A 23,369-nucleotide genomic window follows, 5' to 3' on the forward strand; every position below is an offset into this window, starting at 1 on the left:
GGGGAGTAGGTGGCTGTCATCGTGTTGGCTGACAATGCATTGTGATGATTTAAATTTTGGCTATAATTATTGCTTTGTAATCTTATTTTTATACCCGGGTCGAAACCGACCCTAACACTACAGAGGACATAATTTTAACTAGAGCATTTTATAATGCAGTGAAAAAAAATGTTTTTGTTGAATTTTGTTGAAATCAAGGTTCCTGACAAAGTCAAGAAGCCTTGATGCAATAAAAAAATTTTAAGTGATTATTTTATGCATTTAAAAACTAGGGTCGCTGGCGACCCTAACACAAGAGGAGGGTTAAAAAACTTGAACTACATATACGTATGGCTGTCTTGAGTGTAACGTTTTTATGTGTGATACAATTATTCTAAGAAATAAATTTTGATGCTAACACCTGTCTCTGTCCTATTATAATGATTTGTATGTTGTAGTGTCTTCAGTACGAAACAAACTGGGCTCTTGGTTCTTGTAACATCTTTCTTTCACAAGCATTATTTTCTTGTAATATCAAAATGAGCAACTTTGAAACATGTTTTATTTTAAGTGAGAGGGGTAACACTCACAGGTTGCTCCATGCAACACAGGTCTTTTCAGCTCACATTCGTCAAACTATGTAACCATTCTTGAGTTGCGTTCAACATGTCACTTTGAATAACCATATTATCATATTGCCAAAATCTTCTTGTCATCTTCTCAGCTGTGTCAGAACTGAAGAAGTCTCGAATTAGTGGTGAAACGTCTTCAAGTGAAGAAGATCAACATGAAGATTTTTACAAGAATTTACCACGACCTGGATAACTGAGAACCTCCACAGACATATTTTGTCTGTGGATTTCATATTGTGATATGTTGAAAGGCTAATAATCTTTGTCTCATGTTCTGTCTTTGACCCTCAACATGTAGAATGCAACACTCTCCAAATTTCAATTATACATATAAATTTAAAGCTGAAAAAGACTCAGATGCCTTATTTTTTTCTAATTTTTGTGTCCTGTGTTCTTTCCATACCAGTGGCGGCCGTTCATTTTACACCTAGGCCTTCAGTGGCGCTCCGAATCTATCCAGCCCCCAATAATTAGTTTATGGCCACAAAACACATTTTTATTATGCATAAATGCAGTGTTAAGAGGGGTGCATCGCAGATAGATAAGTCGTGTAGTGTTAAAATTAGCCCGTGGCGGCGCATCTCGTGACGACAAAGAGATGCCCAATTCTGTACTCTTCCACTGACACCCCCCGCGCGTAACCGATCGCGCACTCCGCGACTTTGTCCGGGACGCGGCCCGGCACCCCAAGTGCCCAAATTCCAAGAGTGTTTGTAACAAGTCCTAATTAGGAAATAAACCCGACCGTTGAGGCGGTGGTATAAAATGACCGCGCCTCCTCGGCTCGGGGTCAGAACCTCCTCACCTGCACATCCGCTGGACGCGTCTCAGCGGCTGTGCAGAGAGGGTGAATGATCCTCTCAGGGTGACATTCATTCTTGCCCGGGATATCTCGTAAGTGTATTTTCTTACTTTGAATAAACCATTCTTGCTTGATCAGTTCCAAAACTCCATCTAGAAAACGGCTATAATAGTATATTAGCAACTAAATCAATTTCTTCTCCTCTTGCAGCCGTGGGTTGACAATACCGATATTAAACAAACACAACTATTTTTCTGTTCGCAGCTCGCAGTACGCTTTTCCTCGCTAATGCACTTGTCCACTCTGACTATGCAATCAGAGGGTGTGAATACGCTGACGTTGCTGTAGCCTGCTAGAAGGCTTTAATGTCGCCAACTCAAAATCTTATTGGTTGAAGCATCGGTGTCATCAACACTCATTATTTGCGTAAAGGGCTTGCAGAACTGATTGTGCACCACCCCTGATTATGCTAACAACTTACCTAGCCATGAAAGTTATATTATTCTCTAATCTTTTCTTAAAAGTCAATATCTGTCTCTGATTTGTTTGGTCCACACTCTTGAGTGGACATGTTAGTTGATGCAGAATATGCAGTTTCAGAATCTAACAAAGAAGTCAATGGTCATACATGGACCTCTCGTCAGCATCAGACGTGCAGAAGATAATTTTTTGGATGAATGTAGTGCTGTTTTGGTGTAGTGATTCTTTTCCTTTTGATGTTTTCCATATACAGTATTTGTCATTGTTTATGCTCGAAGGCTACTTGTTGCTGCTCTTTGGGGACTGACATAATGTTCATATTGCTCAAACTTTGTAGGCATCAATGATTTCATGAGGCAAATAATTATTTCCTATTATAAAAGTAACTGTGCGTCAGAACCAAACTGACTAAATATCTGTTGTATTGAGTGCTATTTCCTTATAACTACTTCTTGCCTGCCTGTGTGTGCATTGACATTATATTACAGTATCTTCCCCTGGTCCCTCAAAAATTGTTGATAGCTAATTGTGGCTCACCGGGGTGGTGAGGCAGTAGAGCGGGGGGGGCAAACTACGGCCCACAGGCCACATCTGGCCCGTTAGTCTTTTTCATCTGGCCCACCAAAGATTGGTACAGAATTCATGGTTGATGTGAATGATTGAATGATGTGATCAGTGAATGTGGGAGCTCAAACTGGAGATTATTTCATTTTTGGAGCTACTTGAGAACCCTTTTCCTGAGCTGAATGACACAGATTGGCTTTGTGATTTAGCCTTTACTGTGGACATACTGACACATGAATGAGCTGGACATGAAGCTACAGGGGAAAAACTGGTTTGTGCATGAAATGCAAACAATCGTCAGAACCCTCAAAACCAAGCTGGTTTTATTTTCAAAGCAAATGAGTCTGATATGTACCGTTAACAAATGCGTTTTTAAATTCTTTTTACACATGTATCGTATCTTGTGGTGACCCGGCCCGTCTGTCAAATTTTAAAAGTCATTGCAGCCCTGAGCCAGAAATGTTGCACATCCCTGCAGTAGGGTAAAGGAATCATCTTTTAAGAGTTACGTACTGTGATAATTATAGTAAAGCAGGAAAACCTCAGGCAGGGTGACTAACCAAACAAACAGTCTCATTAATGGTGCCTCTACTTCTGCCTTGTCATCATGTGAAAGTATGTCAGTGTGTCATATGCACCAGCACAGGTACCCGCAAAAACACCTGGTCTGTAAAGTGTTAAAAGTTCTGAAGCAAAGGATGCTGCAAGTCTCACCACAACTCATCACAAGTATTCTACATCCATCCATCCGTCCATCTTCTGTGCTTATCCTGCACTCAGTGTTGCGGGGGATGCTGGATCCTATTCAAGCTGTCTTGTGTGAGAGGCGGGATACACCCTGGACTGATCGCCAGTCAATTGCAGGGTAAGATAACCTACAGAATCTACAGAGTAAAAGTGGAAACTGGGCTACTGTGGGTTGAAGGAGGAGAGGAGGACGGTGTGTTTAGAAGGTGTGTTCCAGAAGAGTCTGGAAGTGAGAGTAGGGACTTTGAATATTTGGCCAATATTAGGAAAAGGTAGCGAGATGGCGAACATGATTCGGACATGACTTCATTACTAATTGAAAAAAAAAGTTAAAAACAAGTCATCAGTGTCAAGTCAATAGTGCTCAGGTTTTCCATAGTAACTCCTGGAGGGTTAACAAACCCTAATTTACCCAAGTGATCTGGCACCTTCTGAGCCACTTGTGTTTTTTTTGGAAGGCATGCAGCCTCAGGGTAGCACTGGCCGGTGTCTCCCTGAGCCACTCCCAACCCCGGATAAATGCATAGGGTTGCGTCAGGAGGGCATCCTGCTTAACACTTTTGCCAAAACCAAACATGCAATTCAACCATAATAACCAGATCATACCGGTCGAGGCCCGGGTTGTCAACGGCCGCCATTGGTACCGATGACCTACAGGGTACCAGTGGAAGTTGGGCTACTTTGGGTCAAAGAAGGAGAGGAGGATGGTGTGTTCGGAAGCAGAGAGAAGAGGAAAGGCAAGAGTCTGAGACTTGAGAGTAGGGACTTTGAATATTGGGGCTATGACAGGAAAAGGTAGAGAGTTGGTGAATATGATTCAGAGAAGGAAAGTAGATATACTGTGTGTTCAGGACACTAGGTGGAAATATTCAAGATTAAAGATGCAAGGTATTTATTTATATTGTCATTTGTATAGTCTGGAAATGTGTTTCCTTGTACAATAAAATTCTTACTTTGCTGTATGCAGCCTATCAATCTTTGTAGTTACTGCTAACAGCTAAGACAATTTATATTTCATTATATTTCTTATTCTTCCTCCTTTCCACTATTGTCTATTACTGTTATGTTTTTACTTGAAACTCTGGCACAACAATTTCCTTCGGGATTAATAAAGTTGTTCTCATCTCATCTATCTGGATGTGTATTGATAAATATATCAAAATAAACATTGTCGTAACTCGATGTAGCAGTGCAGGGAAATGCAAACAAACACAGAAATGTAAAAAGTATTGGCAAGATGTGCAAGTGTAAGTTGAGTGCAGCTTAGAGTGTGCAGATGGTTTAAGTAGACAACTAAGTGACATCAAGTTGAGTGCAGCACTGTCTCACTGTGGGGTTCTGGTGATCTTCTCTGCAGTCTTTACCAGTCCTTGCAGGCATTTGTGGTCTACAGCAGCGGTGCTGCTGTACACTGTGATGCAGCTTGTTAAGATGCTTTCAACAATGTAGCTGTAGAATTTTTTGACGATCTTAGGCGACATGGCAAACTGCTTGTATGCTCAAAGCTCATAGGCACACACTCTGAGGGTCCACCAAAAGATGGTGGGTCCACACAAAGATGCGGGGTTTGATCCTTCTTAGGCCTCTGTGTACCTGTTCTGATGATACTGTTGGAAGCGAGGAGGGACGGAGGATGGGGGACGGGGGGAATGGTGGTGGTCCTATTGTGTGTATGACTCACCTATGTGCTGATGTTGGGGGCTTGAAGTGGGCGCGGAAGGTGTTGAGGTCATCCGGTAGGCTGTCTGCTGAGTCAATGCTGGTGGGTGACTTATAGTCCATGATGTGCTGCAGCCTTTGCCAAATCCACCCTGAGTCAGCAGTGGAGCAGAAGCCATCCAGCTTCTCTCTGTGCTGCCTCTTAGCTGTTCTGATGGCTTTCCTCAGTCCGCACTTAGCAGCCTTCTCCTCCGTCTCATTGACAGACCTAAATTCATGAGAGCGGGCATGGACTATGTTGTATATTTGACTGTTCAGCCAGGGTTTCTGATTGGGGAACTTCCATGAGCAGTAGGCTGCTATTGACCAGTGCCAGGGGAATCGAATAATGTTCCAGTAATGTTCAGTTCCAAAGATAATTGCTCTACTTCTTGTGCCAGGCTGCCCCCAAAGTGATGTAGAATATCCCTGGAGGTGAGTGTTAATTGGTGCAGACTTCAATGGACATGTTGGTGCAGGCTTTAGTGGTAATGATAAGTCATGGGCAGGTTTGGTATCCAGGATATGAACACAGGCTTTGCAAAAAGGATGTAAATGGCTACCACCATCTGTCCCTCTGTCGTGAAAACTTTTTTTTTTTTTTTCAGAAAAGGCAGTACCATGAGGTAACTCATTATGAAGAGGTAGGAGCATGCTTGCACATCTTGTAAAGACAATGTAAACTGAGGGAGGAAGATCAGTGACTGCAAAGTAGCTGTAGGTGACAAAGTAGCCAGACAGCTGAAACTGTTGACAAAAATTGATGAAGCGGACAAAGGCATAGAATGATAATTTACCCTTTATTAAACCCTGTGGGGAAATTCATTCTCTGCAATTAACCCATTGTGGATGAACCATGAGCAGTAGGCTGATGTCAACCAGTGCAAGGGGAGCAGTTAGGGGTTCAGTGTCTTGCTCAACAACACTTTGACACACTAGGAGGAGCCAGGAATCAAACCAGGAATGTTCAGTTCAGAAGACGATTGCTCTACCGCCTGCGCCATGCCGCCCCCAAAGAAGAGGACGAGTGGTGGATGCTGAAAAAGGAGGAGTGTTGTAAGGGAGGAGTTGACAAAGGCCCTGGGTGGCCTGGGAGATCTTAAAGATGACTCGACATAAGCAGCTAATGTGATCAGGAAGTCAGGTAGGAGAGTATTTGGTGTGTCATCTGGGAGGAAAGTTAATGAGGAGACCCGGTGGAATGAGGAAGTGCAGGAGTATATATAAGGCTAGCAAAGAAGAAGCAGGGCATTGATAGATGCAGTGCAAGGTGACTTTTTGATGACTTTCTAACAGTGATAGAAAAGATGTGCAGCAAGTTTGAATGATTTAGGTGAGAGGGAAATGTATTGACAGATGCTGGAAGAGAGATGGGAAAATGGAAAGAATACTTTGAAGAGCTGATAAAGGAGGAAAATGAAAGTGACGGAAGGGGGGGGTGTAGCAGAGATTAGTAAAAGTGAAGGACATTAAAAAGGATGAGGAGTGGGAAAGGCAATTGGTCCTGATGATATACCTGTGGAGGTTTGGGAGTATCAAGGAAAGGCAGTGGTTGAGTTTCTGGCTAGATTATTCAAAAGGATCTTTGAGACTGAGAAGATGACTGAGGAATGGAGACAAAGCGTGATGGTGCCCATTTTTAAGAATAAGGGAGATGTAGAGAATTGTGCCAACTATAGATTGATAATGTTGATAAGGCATACGATGGAGCTATAGGAAAGAGTAGTGGAAACTTGACTTGAGCAAAAGTCAGCATTTGTGAGCAGCAGTATGATTTCATGTCTAGAAAGAGTACTGCAGATGCTGTATTTGCTATAAGAATGCTGGTAGTGAAGTACAGAGAAGTCATTGGGGGCTGCATTGTGTTGTTGTAGAACTAGAAAAGGGATGCAACAGGATGCTGAGATGAACTACAGTATTGTATGACAAAGTCTGGAGTGACAGAGACAGGTGCAGGAAATGTATGTAAGACGTGAGACATTGGTATGGCCTGCTGTAGTGAAATTCAAGGTAGGGGAGACTACATCTTGTTTGCACTGATGGACAGGCTGATAGATAAGGTTAGAAAAGACATATTGTTTGCAGATGACACGGTGATCTGTAGTGAGAGCAGGTGGAGCAATCGAGAGTGGGGAAGAGAGGCGGGCTCAAGCAGGTCAGAACAGGTGGAGAAAAGTGTCGGGGTAATATGTAACTAAAGGGTCTCAGCTGTAATGAAAGTACAGGGGTATAAGACAGTCTCCAAATCATACAGCATCACTGGTCTCACCACTAACATTGAAGAAAAGATAGAAAGCAGCACCAGAGGTGGCAGAGATGAAGGTTTTGAGGTTCTCTTGGGGTTGACGAGGATGGATAGGATCAAAAATGAGTCTATCAGAGGGACAAGGGAGGGATGAGGTCAGAGAAGCTAGACTGAGATGTTTAGTCATGTACAGAGGAGGGATAGAGAATATATTGGTACAAGGATGCTGAGGTTTGAACGACCTAGCAGGAGGTCTAGAGGAAGACCAAAGAGTACATGAATGATGCGCAATACGACATGAAGTTAGTGGTGTGAGAGAAAAGGATACATAGAATACGTTTAGAGGGAGTTTCATTCGCTGTGGTGGCCCCTAAAAGTAAAAGAAGAATTCAAATCACATTTGGATTTTCAAAGTATCAAGTGACTGTTCTTGATTGGTGACTTGCCAAAAAAGACTTGATTGACAACAATAAAAAAATGACAAAATACCTGGCCGAAAATGTTCCAATATAAATATTGTTTATTGATTTTTAATCACTTTTCTTGGGTTTACTGGAACAATGAAGGTAAAAAGAAGTGTGTTTATAAAATTATAGCAGACACAAAGCAGCTTTGCAGGTGTGTGTTTATAAAAGGAGGAGAGACAGAGGCATGGAGCTATAGTATGTATAAGAGTGCAATCTAATGTGTGTTTGTGTGTGGGGGGGGTGTATGTTAGTGGTATCATCCCATCCTTCACTGTGCAATTTGAGACAAGTAAAACACACTGATATACAAAATAGAGTTGTAAAGGCATAATTCATACAGTATGTACACTGGATCACGATGTTCGTCATTGCTGTATTTACATCTCTGTCTATTCACAAATATATAGAACTCCACAGTTTGTGTATAAGGGTGTGATACTTCAACAGTGTTGCATAATGTGCCTCACATACTAGTTTATTTGACATAACTGAGTTCACAGCCGGTTGACTACTCCCTTTACTGCTTTAATGTCAAAAATGTTAAAAATAAAACAGAGGCCTGAAAAAAATCTGCTTAACATTTCAGGGAAGTTGTGAATCTTTCAGAAAGCACTTGTGGCCATGAGAAGTCCTGCGGTTAAGACTCAAGCAACAACCAATCCTCGGTCTCACTTGCAGGCAGCATTAGCTGTTGTTCGTAGTAGAGGCTCTTTGCGTAGTTGATCTCCTGCGAGATTTTGATGGCCAGAGACTCACTCTTAACATGAACCTGCAGTGCACATGGAAACACATGATGATACTATGCATTATTTGGAGTCATCTCTACTTCAAGAGCACCAACTACAGCGCAATGTATTTATGTTATTCATTCATGTACAATACTGCAGCCTCGAGGCAGTGTTCTCCTTGAATCGGTACCAAGTCTAGATAAATTTAGAGGGTTGTCAGGAAAGAAATCCAGTATGTAAGTTTATGCCAAACTAAATATATAAATAAACATGTTGATTCGACTTCTATCTTCCATCTTCTACGCTGTTGTGTGCTGGGGCAGCAGGCTCAAGACAGCTGACACCAACAGACTCAACAAGCTCATCAGGAGAGCTGGGTCTGTCCTGGGAGTAGAGCTGGAGTCTGTTGTGCAGGTTTCAGAGAGGAGGATGATGAGGAAGCTCCACAGCATCATGGACAACATCCATCACCCCCTGCATGCCACATTGATGTCCTGTCGGAGCTCTTTCAGTCGTAGACTGATACCACCAAAGAGCTCCACTGAACGCCACAGGAGGTCTTTCCTACCTGAGGCTATCAGACTTTTTAATTCCTCTTCCCTCAGCCGCAGGGAATCTTCAATCTTTGTAGTTAATGCTAACAGTTAAGACAATTCAAATTTCATTGTATTTCTTATTCTTTCTCCTTTATACTATTATCTCTTACTGTTATGTTTTTTATGTGAAACTCTGGCACAACAATTTCCTTCGGGATTAATAAAGTTGTTCTCATCTCATCTCTCTCATCTCATATACCTGATTGGTTAATCATGACTACTCTCGGTGTTAGTGACCTACAAGGCACCAGTCAAAATTGGGTTACTATAGGTTGAAAGACAGGAGGAAGGTGTGTGAGTAAGCAGAGAAAGAAGAGGAAAGGCAAGAAGCAGGAACCTGGGAAAAGACGGTCAGGTAGAAACTACAAACCTTCAGAATACACAACCTAATTACAGAAATGCTGTGAAGTCTCTTGAAATGTATTTCATTCCATCAGGATAGTAATTTATCAAAGTCCAAGAAAGATAAATATCACAACTGCAAATAGTATCTTTTACATTCCCCCTTTGCCCCCCCAAATTGAAATGTACAGAGAGGGAAAAATAAAGAATTCTCTTTTGGTGAGAATAGAATAGAATAGATCGATAGACAGCTAACATCTGTCTTTGCTGACAGTTAACACCTGTCGGCCTTTAGAGATGAAAGGCTATCCTCTGCAACTGGGTACACCTTTAGCACATCCCAGGGTTATCACCATAAGACCTCAACCTATGAATCATATCAATATATTTTTTTCAAAGTTATTTTGTATTCATGTGTGATGCGCATGTGCCAGCCAAAAGGTTCACCCACCTCGATCTAGAGCAACCAGCAGACCCCTTACCTATTCTGCACAATTATTTGAACTATATCTTTCAGACTACAAGATAAATATGAATAAAACTCAAATACTCCCATATAATAACAACCCATCAGATATTATTGACAAATATAATTAGATATGGGAAACGTAACCATTGAAATATTTAGTTATATCAATAACTACAGATTATACAAACTTATTTGAATATGATTTGACCTCAAGGATTGATGTACTTATTTCAGACCCTAATTATACAAATTAAACAAAATCATACTGCCTTGACTTTTGGTTGTGAAATCAAATTAAATAAGAAAGAGTTCAGAGTTTGGATACATGCCACAGAACTGGAAGAAGAAAGATAAATATTTACTAAGTGTACTGCTGATAAAGACAATCACAAAGAGATGGTTGACAGCGGAAAGACCATCATTGACTGATGATAATGAACATTCAAAAAACTGAGAACACAACAGCATTTGTAAATTATAAAATGGGAATTTTTACTTTGTGTTGGAAAAAAAATGTTCACTATACATCACCTTGTATGCCTGACTATTTTCACAAGCAAATCAAAGTGGTCTCAAGTCTATTCCCGAAGGTTCATAGTTCTCCTGAGCAAAGTTTTGTTTTCTTTAACATTTCAACCCTGAGAGAGTTATGGCTATTTGTTGTCATTTAAAGCTAATCTGGTGCTTTGATTGAACCACTGCCCACCTTGAGGGATATCCTGTGGGTTTGTGAATGTGTACATTTCTGACTGAAAGATGTTCTGCTACAATATGTTGGATTCATGCCAATAATACATATATAAAAACATTTCAATTTGTGGAAAAAAATTGGGAGAAATTTAAGAAAAATAAAAAAATGTACAAAATTTTATAGCCAACTAAGAATTACATTACCTTTGTGGACCCCTTTGGGGTCACAGACCTCTATCTTAGATGCAAGACCTCTAATGTATGAGAGACTACTGAATTAAATGGTAAAAGAAGCTGTAGTATCATTAATAAGTATCAGTTTTCAAGCTCTTACCATGGGTTTTTGCTGTGAGGGACCAGGTATGGCCACACCACTGCCTGTGCTTTCAGCCTTTTTTGTTAGCTGGACATACACTTCCCCATGATCCTTAGAGACCAGACAGTGGTAGAGATCATCATACTTGACCTCAAGGAAAATAGCTTCGCGGTCCACATAGTCAGCTGGCTTCAGGAAATAGACCACTTGTGAGGAGATGAGCACACAGTAGCTGTCAATGGGCTCCACGGCGATGAAACTGTTTTTTTAGGGGACACATATGCATGCACACACACACACACACACACACACACACACACACACACACACACACACACACACACACACACACACACACACACACACACACACACACACACACACACACACACACACACACACACATACAAAATGATGCACCTGTTGAGTGTCAATCATAAGCATAAATAATAGAAATAGAGAGACTAACAACTCAGAGTGGATGTTGTCAGTGAGTCGGAATAGCTGCTCCTGGCCATCTGCTTGTGTAGCTGAGTATCGAGGCAGGAGACCCTGAGGTCCTTTGCAGCAGCGGGGTTTCCTGACACGCTGCACATTGAGCCTAGAAAACATACAAATTCATAGAAAAACTTTATTCACAGTTACTTCACTCTATCTTTCAAGGTCTTAAACATCATAAAATATAACACATTCAATCAAGTACTATTCATTTATGTCTTGTATTTTTATACTTTTTAACCTAATCTTAAAAGTGGCTCAATTATCCACAGATCAATGATACTTCTGGATGTCTACGTGGTCAGAGGGGATTGATGCCCTTTACACACTGTAGGTTTGTCAAATCATTTAAACTTTCAATGATATTCTTCATCTATATTTTTAATGGTCTAATGGTCCAAGTTGGGAAATTTATATTTACAAAGTCAAGAGAAAATCTGTTGTCGATCCAGATGCTAGTGGATAATATAGAATATCTCAGAATAATATTGTTTCAACACCCCATATAATGCAGGTAATAGATTACACCAACCTGTGGTTACTGAGACTTGCCATGTCTCGGACTGTCTGTGCAGTTTCTGAGGCAAAGTCCAAGGCACCAGCTACCGGTTTGGTCACTGTGCCAACAAGACCTTTTCCAAGGCCAGAGAAGAATCCACTGACTCCGCCCTCAGTCTTCACCCCCTCCACCGTAGAGGTGATGATGCTTGTCATACCTCCAATTATACCTTAAGATGTGGGAAAAAAAATAGGTTTTGAGCTATTCCTGTGGGACAAATCTTGCATCACCAAATTGTACCTCAAGAGGTGACATAAATGCAGCCTCAGGGGGGCAGAATTTCCTTTTGGAAGTCCCAGGCATGGAACAAATGCAGTTGTGCCAGCAAGGGTATCCAAAGTAGAGCTTAAGTCATACTAAAATGCGAACCAAATCTATGAATTTCATACCAAACATGGACCAACAACAAAGAAATTGGTGCTGATAACCTACAGGGTACCGGTAGAAATTGGGCTAGAGTGGCTCAAAGATGAGGAGGAGGAAGGATGTCCAGAGGCAGAGAAAAGGTCATGCAAGACACAGACTGAGTAGGGACTAAGGCTAAGTGCTAATTGACATGATGCAGAGGGGAAAAGTGGATAAACCGTACGTCCAAGAGACTGGGTGTAAAGTTTTTAAAACTAGAAGGTTAAGAGGGAAATGTAAACTCTTTTATTATCAGAGAAATGGAGTAGGAATTATGTTGACAGGACTTCGTCAGGAATCTTTTGGAAGCAAAAAGAGTATCAGATGAATCTGAGGGTAAAATTTAAGTTGCGATGTTCAATGCTCAGTTGCTATGTCCCACAGGTAGGATGTGGGTTAGAACAGAAGGATACATTTTGGGGTTAGTTAGACAAAGTCATCCAGAATATTCCCCGGGGGGAGGGGGGGGGATTAGTGCAGACTTCAGTAGAGAAGTTAGTGCACACAACATAGGTGATGAAGAATTGAAGGGCAGGTTCTGTAAACTGGATAGGAGCACAATAAATAAATAAATAAATAAATAAATGATGACATGAATGTACAGTATGTATGCATGTATATGGTTCTGAGATGGCTATTTGGTTGAGTGGTGACTTCCGACTACTTGTAATTCGGATCCTTGGTGACTGCATTGCACTTCTTATAGGTAGTTTTGGATAAAAGCGTCTGCCAAATGACTGTGATGTAATGTAATGTAACGTAGGGATAGATGATGGTAAACTTCGCAAAAAGGTTGGGTACGACTGTAGTGAATGCTAACACATAGGGAAGCTTACAAAAGCAGAGTTTGGAGCACAAAGGTGCGCTACATATTGTAAAGACAATGTCATCTGAGGGAGATCATGGGCTGCAAATTAGTGGTAGGTAAACATGTAGCCAGACAGGATTGGATGGTCATGTGTAGGGTGATTCTTGTGGCAAGGAAGACGAAGAGGACAATGGGAGAGAAGAGGTTGAAGTGATGGAAGCTGAAAAAAAGTGACTGTCTTTGGATGACAGTTACTGCCGTACAAGAGTTATGAAGATTTGTGTATTCTTAGAGAACTAGTTTTTTTAACATTAAAGAGAACATCAGAATGCAGACCTACAGGGTACTAATGGAAATTGGGCTACTGTGGGTTGAAGAACAAGAACAAGAAGAAGAGGAGGAGTGGGTGTTCGGAAGCAGAGAGAGAGGAAGAAAGGAAAGAGCCTGGGACTGAGAGTAGGGACTTTGAATATAGGGACTATGACAGGAAAAGGTAGAGAGTTGGTCGACATGATGCAGAGAAGGAAGGTGGATATACTGTGTGTCCAGGAGACCAAGTGGAAAGGTAGTAAGGCTAGAAGCTTAGGAGCAGGCTTTAAGTTGTACTATTATGGTATTGACAAGAAGAGAAATGGAGTAGGAGTTATCTTGACGGAGGAGTTTGTTAGGAATGTCCTAGAGGTGCAAAGAATATCAGATAGACTTATGAGTCTGAAATTGGAAATTGAAGGTGTGATGCTCAATGTTGTTAGTGGCTATGCCCCGCAGGTAGGAAGTGAATCTGAAGAGAAGGAGAAGTTCTGGAGTGAGTTAGATGAAGTGATGCAGAATATTCCCAGAAATGAGAGAGTGATAATTGGTGCAGACTTCAATGGACATGTTCGTGAAGGCAATAGAGGGGATGAAGAAGTGATGGACAGATTTGGTATCCAGAATAGGAATGCAGAGGGACAGATGGTGGTAGATTTTGCAAAAAGGATGGAAATGGCTATAGTGAACACCTTTTTCCAGAAAAAACAGGAACATAGGGTAACTTATATGAGCAGAGGTAGGAGAACGCAGATAGACTACATCTTGTATAGATGAGGTAACCTGAAAGAGATCAGTGACTGCAAAGCAGTTGTAGGTGAGAGTGGAGCCAGACAGCATAGGATGGTGGTTTGTAGGATGACTCTGGTGACAAGGAAGATGAAGAGGACAAAAGCAGAGCAGAGGACAAGTTGGTGGAAGCTGAAAAGGGAGGAGTGTTGCATGGTTTTCAGGGAGGAGTTGAGAAAGGGTCTGGGTGGTCAGGGTGAGCTTCCAGATGATTGGACAACTACAGCTAGTGTTATCAGGGAGACAGGTAGAAGAGTACTTGGTATGTCATCTGGAAGGTTAGTAGATAAGGAGACTTGGTGGTGGAATGAGGAAGTGCAGGAGTATATACAGAGAAAGCGATTAACAAGGACGTGGGATACTGAGAGGACGGAAAAGAACAGACAGGAGTTCAGGGAGATGTGGCGAAAGGTAAAGATAGAGGTAGAAAAGGCAAAACAAAGGGCGTACGATGACATGTATGCTCGGTTGGATAGTAAGGAGGGTGAGAATGATCTATACAGGTTGGCGAAACAGAGAGATAAAGATGGAAAGGATGTACAACAGGTCCGGGTGATAAAGGACAGAGAGGGAAATGTATTGACTGATGCTAGAAGAGTGATGGGAAGATGGAAAGAGTACTTTGAAGAGCTGATGAATCTGGAAAATGAAAGAGAGGCAAGGGTAGAAGAGGTGATTATTGTAGACCACAAAGTAGCACAAATTAGTAAAAGTGAAGTGAAGAAGGCATTGAAGAGGATGAAGAGTGGAAAAGCAGTTGGCCCTGATGGTATACCTGTTGAGGTGTGGAAGTGTCTAGGAGAGGCAGCGGTAGATTTTCTGAGTAGATTATTCAACAGGATCTTAGAGAGTGAGAAGATGCCTGAAGAATGGAGACAAAGTGTGATGGTGCCTATTTTTAAGGATAAAGGGGTTGTGCAGAATTGTGGCAACTATAGAGGGATAAAGATGATGAGCCATATAAGAAGTTATGGGAAAGAGTAGTGGAAACAAGACTGAGAGCAGAAATCAGCATTTGTGAACAGCAGTATGGCTTCATGCCTAGACAGAGTACTACAGATGCAGTATTTGCTTTGAGAATGCTAATAGAGAAGTACAGAGAAGGCCAGAGGGAGCTGCAGTGTATTTTTGTAAACCTAGGAAAAGCATATGACAGGCTGCCAAGAGAGGAGCTCTGGTATCGTATGAAGAAATCTGGAGTGGCAGAAAAGTATGTTAGATTAGTGCAGGACATGTATGCTAGCTGTGAGACAGTGGTGCTGTGTGCTGTAGGGGTAACAGAGAAGTTTAAGGTGGAGGTGGGACTCCATCGGGGATAAGCTCTGAACCTCTTCTTGCTTGCAGTGGTGATGGACAGGCTGCCAGATGAGGTTAGACAGGAATCTCCATGGACCATGACTCACTACGTCCATAAACCTTCTCTTTGGACTTCCTCGAGACCTCTTGCCTGACAGCTCCAATTCTAGCATCCGTCTACCAATATATTCTCTATCCCTCCTCTGTACATGACCGAACCATCTCAGTCTGGCTTCTCTGACCTTCTCTCCAAAACATCTAACATGTGCTGTTCCTCTGATAGACTCATTCCTGATCCTATCCATCCTGGTCACTCCCAAAGAGAAACTCAACATCTTCATCTCTGCAACCTCTAGTTCTGCCTGCTGTCTTTTGGTCTTTGTAACAGTTTCTAGTTCATTCATCATCGCTGGTCTCACCACTGTCTTGTACACCTTTCCTTTTATTCTGGCTGAAAGTCTTCTATCACATAGTACCCCTGACACTTTTCTCCATCCATTCCAACCTGCTTGGACCCGTCTCTTCACCTCTTTTCCACACTCTCCGTTGCTCTGGACTGTTGACCCTAAGTACCTGAAATCCTCCAGCTTCTTGATCTCCACTCCCTGTAGCCTCACCGTTGCACCTGAGTTCCTCTCATTCACATACATATATTCTGTTTTGCTGCGACTAACTTTCATTCCTCTCCTTTACAGAGCATACCTCCACCTCTCTAGATTTTCCTCTACCTGTTGTCTGCTCTCACTACAGATCACAATGTCATCCGCAAACATCATGGTCCATGGGGATTCCTGTCTAACCTCATCTGTCAGCCTATCCATCACCATTGCGAACAAGAAGGGGCTCAGAGCTGATCCCTGATGGAGTCCCACCTCCACCATGAACTTCTCTGTTACCCCTACAGCACAGCGTACCAATGTCTCACAGGAGACCATCCTGTTGGAATTGAGGAAGCCCCGAATAATTCAAGCTGGAATTGATGCTGAGACTGACGACAGCCATGCAGAAGAGGAAGCGGCACGCCGTGTACCTCGTTGGCAGAGATACCAGTCTGTATTATTTCTGTTGGTCTGAGCAATCTTTGTTTTGAATAATCTCATATTTTAAAAAATAACAGGAATGTGATGTTAGCAAAATTTCTAAGATGAATAATGTGACTCTGGCAACAACTTTCATATGAAAGTTGGAAGGAAGCAGCTTGTTGAAGAACATGTGGAGATTCCTAAGTCTGTCATTGCACAGAATAACACCGTCCAAAGACAGCATGAAATGCTTGTAAAGATGACATGGCCTCATAGGTCCAGTGATAAATATTTCTTTCGTTCAGAAGTGGGAAATTTGCTGATAACAGGGTCATGAGAGCAGCAAGACAGCAAATTTCATCTGCATAGCAATAACAGTTGCTTTGAAAGGAACACATACTGTAGCCCAGAGGTAGCATGCAAAGAACCACAATTTAACCCTGGATATAATTAAACAAAACACTGTGAGATCTTTGACAGATATGTATTGATCCACTGAAGGACCACACCTGAGATGCCAAAAAATATCAGGGAATGTCTTGTTGATTTCAGAAGTTTGTTGTTGACCTACAAGTTTACATAAATAAACCATCAAATAGGAAGGGATAGAAAGGGGATGTTTCATCATATTGTATTTGAAATTCATGTCAGCTCTGGACAGCTTAAGTGTTGAAATATCTAATAAGACAAGATAAAGACACTCATTTGCCTGATTAACAAATGACAGAAAAACTTGTGTGTTGTACCATGAGCAAGTCCATGGATGCCTGCAACCAAGTGCTCTCCACTGGTTGCTCCATGGTATCGGATATACTCTCTCTCACTCTGGTGGCGATTGTCCATGGTCTTTCCAAGGCCGTCTGAGAGAGTCCCTGCAAACTGTAACATAACCAGGTTAGATACTCCATTAACTGCTTAAATATTAGTGGGATATGTAGAGGGTTATCTGAACAATATAAATGAGAAAAATAATACATTTTAGCTAAAAAGTAAAACTGAAATCATAGGGTACAGAATACACATAAAAACTTGTCTGATTATACCTTAGCAGCAGAGTTGGAGACACCATGTGTCACATTGCGTATGAGGCCACCAACATTGCCATACTTGATGAGCTCAGACACGCCCTCGGTGACATCATTGAGAAGGCCCATTGGATTCCCTAAGAAGTCCACAGAACCCAGAATCTGAGCTGCCTGGCTCATCAGTTCCTGAATAAAAAAAGAACATCAACCTCATGGTCCACTGCTTAATGTGAAACAGGAGTCCAACTAATGTCAAACTCAGCCTCCAGTATAAAACAATGCAAAGAGAAATAAAACAGTGATAAGCTCGACTCTTGCCTCTCTGAAGTGCTTGAGAATATCATTGATGATGATCTCCTGGGTCTCATAAGGGTGCACTCGGGTGAAAGGATACATGTTGACCACAGCATCTTCGAAGCGGACCAGTGGAAATCCAAGAGTACCTTTCAGAGCCTACAAAGACAAAGAAAGTTTATTTTACAGCAGATTGTGGATATGAAAATAACAGTGCCACTACATGGTGGAGAAACACACTTAGAATACACTATTTTTAAAATTACAGCTCTCTTTTCTCATTGTGATCCACAAACCCTCTTAATTTTGTCTGAATATATATGTATCAAGAAAAGGAAGGTATTAATACTGAGAAATCTCCGTAACCATGAATTTTCCTCCCTCTCCTATCAACCCTAAAGAGATGACCAAAAGCCCTTCCTAATTTAGTTTTTCAAATGTACCGGTATTGTGTGTGCCATATTATTAAATGAAACCATGAATATGAAAAGAAAGAAGCAGAATATCAAATGAATATGTAGAAAAAAAAAAAAATCACCTGGTCAAACTTACAAATGGGGGCTGAAAAATGTAACAATCAAGAGGCATGAAAGAGCTTAGCAAAAACCACAAGGAAACCACAGCCACTGAAGCTGTTGACAGAAGCTAAGTTGACTGCAAAAACTCCCGGGGATGGGCAGAGTTCCTCTTGTGGGCCCCTCACGATGGCTGCATGGTGTGTGTAATACACTCATGAACAAGTTCTTTTGCTATGTTTTTCAGAAGAAAAAAGTTGAATTCAGTCTGAAATATATTATTCATTGGTCTTGGTTTTCATCCATTTTCCACCTTTACAGCTTGGCCACCCTTTAATCATAAAATAAAAATCTGGAAGCTGCATAACATAATTTAATAGAAATATTTATATTTTTTCTTTCAATGTAGTGGAAAATAACTGTAGGGTTGAGCAAAATTTAAAATAGCAAACACAGTTCTCTTCTAGAGATTATTAAATAAAATGCAGAATGCAGCAGCTTTCCCCCATACGTATTTATTTAAGCTCAAGTCAATTATGCCACTGGGGGGGTGACCAAAATGACACCATCTGTACAGTTATATCACACACATGGCCTCTGTTATATTCACTGCACTATGCTTGCTGTAAATCATCAGTGGTATCAAAATGTGAGGGAAAAATCATGATCATTAGACACATGGGATGTGCAGCGGTTTAGAAAAAACATTTTACAAACAGAAAAAAACACGTTATTGTGCCTCCAGACTACCTTCAATACATCGATAGAACGCACATGTTATTCAAATAAAGGCCAGGTTACCTTCAGATCAGCAGGCAGTTTATGTGAGGTGAAGACACTCAGCTTGACTTGAGGCAGGCTAATCTTCAAGTTCTCAAAGTAGTAACGTTTGGGGGGGCCTCCATCCTCATTGGGCCTCTCATGGAGGTTTTCATTCAGCTTTTCCAGCTCTGAATACAATGCATTCCGGATTGTGAATTAAGTTTACATTACCTGTGCATGTGTTTGAACTCATTATTTTTAATAATGTTGCACAATTCACCCACCAGCTTCTGCTTGACCATAACCAAAGAAGCTGAGCAGCTTGAGCAGAAGCTTCTCCTCAATGATGACTGTAAAGCGTTGGGCTGTTACCATGAGGTGCTGTGGAATTAACATAGTTACATCAATATTTAAATTAGTTCTCAACATGAATACATGCGTTTTGTTCATTGCAAAACAGAGCGATTATAACCACCTTAAAGAGCTCTGTAAGCATGAGACTGCTGGGAATTTTGACAGAGTTGACTTGCAGTGCTGGACCGCTGTCGCTCATGCTGCTGTCACTGGAGCTCGGTGTAACACACAGCATCACAGGGTGGGTGGTTCCAAGCAACTCGTTGTCAACCTGAGGACCACCATGCCATACCAAACATTTCAACAACAAACCCCATTAAAGAGGAATTCCCAAAAACTTCACAATCAAGTTCAGGCCTCAATCATGAAAGAGTTGACATATTTGTAAATTCAAAATAGCTATATGTGGGAAATACGCAATTTTTAAAAATGAACATAGACAGCATAGTCTAAATTCCATCAATTTAGATTCTTTCTTTGAGGTCCATTTCATGATGGGAGTTTCAGCTTGGATGATTATTCACTTCATCTCACATTAAAGCTTTGGGATAGAAGCCAATGTACCAATGTAGGCTACCAATGTAATCTACCAATGTAGGCTAATATAATGGATAATTATACTGCATAATTGGGTAATATTACCCGACTATGCACGAGTGATAATCTGTAAGTAGTGAAAATAGAATTGGCCAATGATGAGCTGACATTTCAGTAACAGCCTATTTTTGTCTGAGTTCAATTGCCTTTTTGGAACAATTTATCATTGCTTGAATGTTTCAAGTTATGACCTCACCTGGATGTTCTGGATGCTGAGTTCCAGCACTTCACTGGCTGCTGTCCGGGTGAAGTGGACATCAATACCAGACAGTGTGATGAACACAAGCTCCTCAGGAGCCTTGTTCATCAGAGACACGCCCACACCTTCCTCTAAGTTCAGCTGCACCTAAAATGGATGACGACACAGGAGCTCATTTTATCCAGTACTCGTTACTTTGGACAGAATCTTTACCTGCTGAAAAGCATCCAAACTCAGGAGGTCCTACATAAGGCAGCTATCGTTAAAGTACTTCCGGCCCATGCCAGATACTGATTGCATGGTCACAATGATGTGAGTACGGAGCTGAATTACCTCTAGTCTAATGGTAATAATAATTCCTATAGTCTAATTTTACACCATTATTACTAGATTTTTTAAAAAACTACAAGCTTTCAACTTAAGTACTGATTTGTCTTCCCCAACATTTCACCTGGTGTTGGAGAAAAGGAAAACATTTTCTATATTCCCAATCCAAGTCTTTAAATAGGTTAGGGGCTGTAGACGTACAGTGAAATGTAGTGGAAGTTATTTTAAATATCTTTCTATTGTATTTGTCTGTCCTAGGTTGTTATGAAATCATGGAAGATGTACCTCGAGCTCCTGCTCGGGTTCTTTTCTCTTCATGCTGTCTTTGCTCTTGTGGCTGGTGATGCTTTGAACCATCCTCCTCTGATTGAAGTCACTGACCTAAAAAGAGAGAGGTACCCGAAAATATAGAAATTCACCATTAGTGTTAATGCAAGTATTTTTTTTTTTAAAGAATAGATTCTGCTGGGTTAGATGGTATAGAATGAATAAAGCAATTACTCTCTTTCAACTCTTATGACTAATAGGATCTATATATAGTTTATATTTATCTCATTTTATCTTGATCTATTCCCAATAGTATGTCCCTTGCAGAACCTTTAACTTATTCTATGCAAAATCAGACTTTTTAATTATTTTTGTTATATATTTAACTAAATTTTAACAAAATGTCAGCTTTTTTTTGTCAATTTGCAGGTTCATTTTTGTAATTCATTTTAGACACTTTCAATATATTCTTACCTTTTGCATGGTAACTTCTAACTAGTCACATTGGAATGAGGTTGGGATTACATTTTCAGGTGGGTTCTATTTCAATTTTAAAGGTTTCTATTGGTACTTGATTGGAGCAGTTTGCTTTCCGCCAATTTTCCATGTGTCTTACCAAATTGGTAAACTATGGAATTGATCTCTACTTTTCTTGGATATCTGGGAAGAATTCAAGGTGACAATACAAGCACATCAAAAAAGGTAAAAAAAAAAAACAACAGAACAGACACTCTAACCCAAAATATTTTGTTTTGAGTGACCTACAGCCCAAATTATTTACTATATTTCCAGACTATAAGACACTCTGGAGTATAAGTTGCACCCGCCAAAAATGCATATTGAAGAAGAAAAAAAAACATAGAAATCGCACAGGACTATAAGTCGTATTTTTGTGGAAATTTTTTTTCATAATATCAAAGAAGAAGAACTGACACTTCACCTTGAAAGCCAAGTTATAGTGAAATGTCCAAGTGGACGTGCCCAACGATGATGATTTGCTGGTTAACAAACCTTATCTTTATTAGAATAATTATAACAATTAAGCAGCAGCAGCTCCTCTTAATCTTCCCCATCTCCGTGCTCTCTCTCCTCCCACCCCACCCCTTTGCTACCTCTCATTTCGAAACACATTCACAGCCAGTAGGAAATCACAGAATTCTGAACATTCCTCTAAACCAGGGGTGTCAAACTCATTTTAGTCTGAGGGCCCCATATGGCCTAATTTGATGTCCCGGGGGCCAGACCAGTAAAATCATAGCATAATTACTTAGAGGTAACACTAAATACACTAAAACAAAGGAACATTTTGGAAAAGAAACTCGGTAAATATAAAAAGGTCTATATGTAATGAACTGTTACTTAAATACATGACGAACAACCAGAGGTTCTTTAACAAAAGTAAGTGCAATTTCAACAACACTATGCCTCAGTTCTGTGTGCATTTTGTTCTATTTTTTTGCCATGGCGAGTCTCATAGTGGCACCAAAACTAGCTGCATCCAAGCCAAGTACTGTTCTCCGGGCAACTGCCAAACCCGGACTCATCCATCAGATTGCCAGATGGAGAAGCGCAATTCATCACTCCAGAGATCGCGTCTCCACTGCCCTAGAGTCCAGTGATGCTGTGCTTCACAACACTGCATCCAATGCTCTGCATTGGACTTGCTGATGTGCGGCTTGGATGCAGCTGCTAAGCCATGGAAACCCATCCTATGTAGATCTCTGCGCACTGTTCTTGAGCTAATCTGAAGGCCACATGAAGTCTGAAGGTCTGTAGCGATTGACTGCAGAAAGTTGGCAACCTCTTTGCACTATGTGACTCAGCATAAACTGACCATGCTCCATCAAGTTTTACATGACCTACCACTTTGTGGCTGAGTTGCTGTCGTTCCCAAATACTTCCGTGCTCTTATTATACAGCCGACAGTTGACGGTGGAATATTTGGGAACGAGGAAATTTCACAAATGGATTTGTTTCTTCCTATCTCAGTTCCACGTGGAAATTCACTGAGCTTCTGAGAGTGACCCATTCTCTCACAAATGTTTGTAAAAACAGTCTGCATGTCTAGGTGCTTGATTTTATACACTATGATATGATACACTATGGTATGATAAATATTTTAATTGCCTATTATTTTGCATATATTCATATTTTTTTCATTATTCAGTGAAATAGACCTTTTATTATTCAGGTTAACTGCTGATGGCATGTCCCTGTAAAATGATGACAGCACACAGAGAGGACAGCACTTTTGGTTTGCCCCGGCGGTGAGGGATACCATGAGCTGCCAACTTACTGCGGTGGAGGGGTTTGTGCATCTCAGTGATTCTGGGAGAAATGTTGTCGGGGGCTTTGTGCCCCTGGATGGGTCACCCAAGGAAAACAGGTCCCAGGTGAGGGACCTGACAAAGTGTGGTTGTGGCTGATGTTGGAGTCAGGCCCGGGGGCGGGGTTCAATGCCGTACACCTGGTGGCTGGGCCTGAACCAATGGGGGTCGGCGCCTGCCCGTTTAGGTTCAACCCAGTGGACGAGAGGGTAGCCTCCCTCAAACCTTCAGGTGGGGGGACAGCTTCTGACTGTTGTTTGT

General features: G+C 41.2%; 2 protein-coding genes across 7 annotated transcripts in view; one reads left to right on the forward strand and one right to left on the reverse strand.

Moving 5' to 3' along the window:
• The window catches only part of igsf21b (immunoglobin superfamily, member 21b), a 35,453-nt gene extending 34,501 nt beyond the window's left edge, over window positions 1-952 (forward strand). For all 5 annotated transcript variants that reach the window (XM_086141681.1, XM_086141680.1, XM_086141677.1 and 2 more), the window contains one exon: window positions 704-952. In XM_086141681.1, coding sequence (XP_085997807.1) covers window positions 704-804 — 101 coding nt within the window. In that variant the 3' untranslated portion in view covers window positions 805-952. The remainder of the gene's footprint in view (window positions 1-703) is intronic.
• A 6,693-nt stretch (window positions 953-7,645) lies between these two features.
• vps13d (vacuolar protein sorting 13 homolog D) overlaps window positions 7,646-23,369 on the reverse strand; it is a 106,118-nt gene continuing 90,394 nt past the window's right edge. For both annotated transcript variants that reach the window (XM_086142117.1, XM_086142116.1), the window contains exons 58-69: window positions 20,800-20,895; window positions 20,185-20,334; window positions 19,513-19,662; window positions 19,322-19,418; window positions 19,077-19,225; window positions 17,785-17,919; window positions 17,485-17,652; window positions 17,188-17,320; window positions 11,786-11,981; window positions 11,225-11,356; window positions 10,774-11,014; window positions 7,646-8,383 (exon numbers count right to left, since the gene is read on the reverse strand). In XM_086142117.1, coding sequence (XP_085998243.1) covers window positions 8,252-8,383; window positions 10,774-11,014; window positions 11,225-11,356; window positions 11,786-11,981; window positions 17,188-17,320; window positions 17,485-17,652; window positions 17,785-17,919; window positions 19,077-19,225; window positions 19,322-19,418; window positions 19,513-19,662; window positions 20,185-20,334; window positions 20,800-20,895 — 1,779 coding nt within the window. In that variant the 3' untranslated portion in view covers window positions 7,646-8,251. The remainder of the gene's footprint in view (window positions 8,384-10,773; window positions 11,015-11,224; window positions 11,357-11,785; window positions 11,982-17,187; window positions 17,321-17,484; window positions 17,653-17,784; window positions 17,920-19,076; window positions 19,226-19,321; window positions 19,419-19,512; window positions 19,663-20,184; window positions 20,335-20,799; window positions 20,896-23,369) is intronic.

Source organism: Fistularia commersonii, chromosome 34 (assembly GCF_037954325.1).
Source record: "Fistularia commersonii isolate RoL2024-O1a breed Wild chromosome 34, RoL_Fcom_v1.0, whole genome shotgun sequence".
Lineage (NCBI taxonomy): Eukaryota > Metazoa > Chordata > Actinopteri > Syngnathiformes > Fistulariidae > Fistularia > Fistularia commersonii.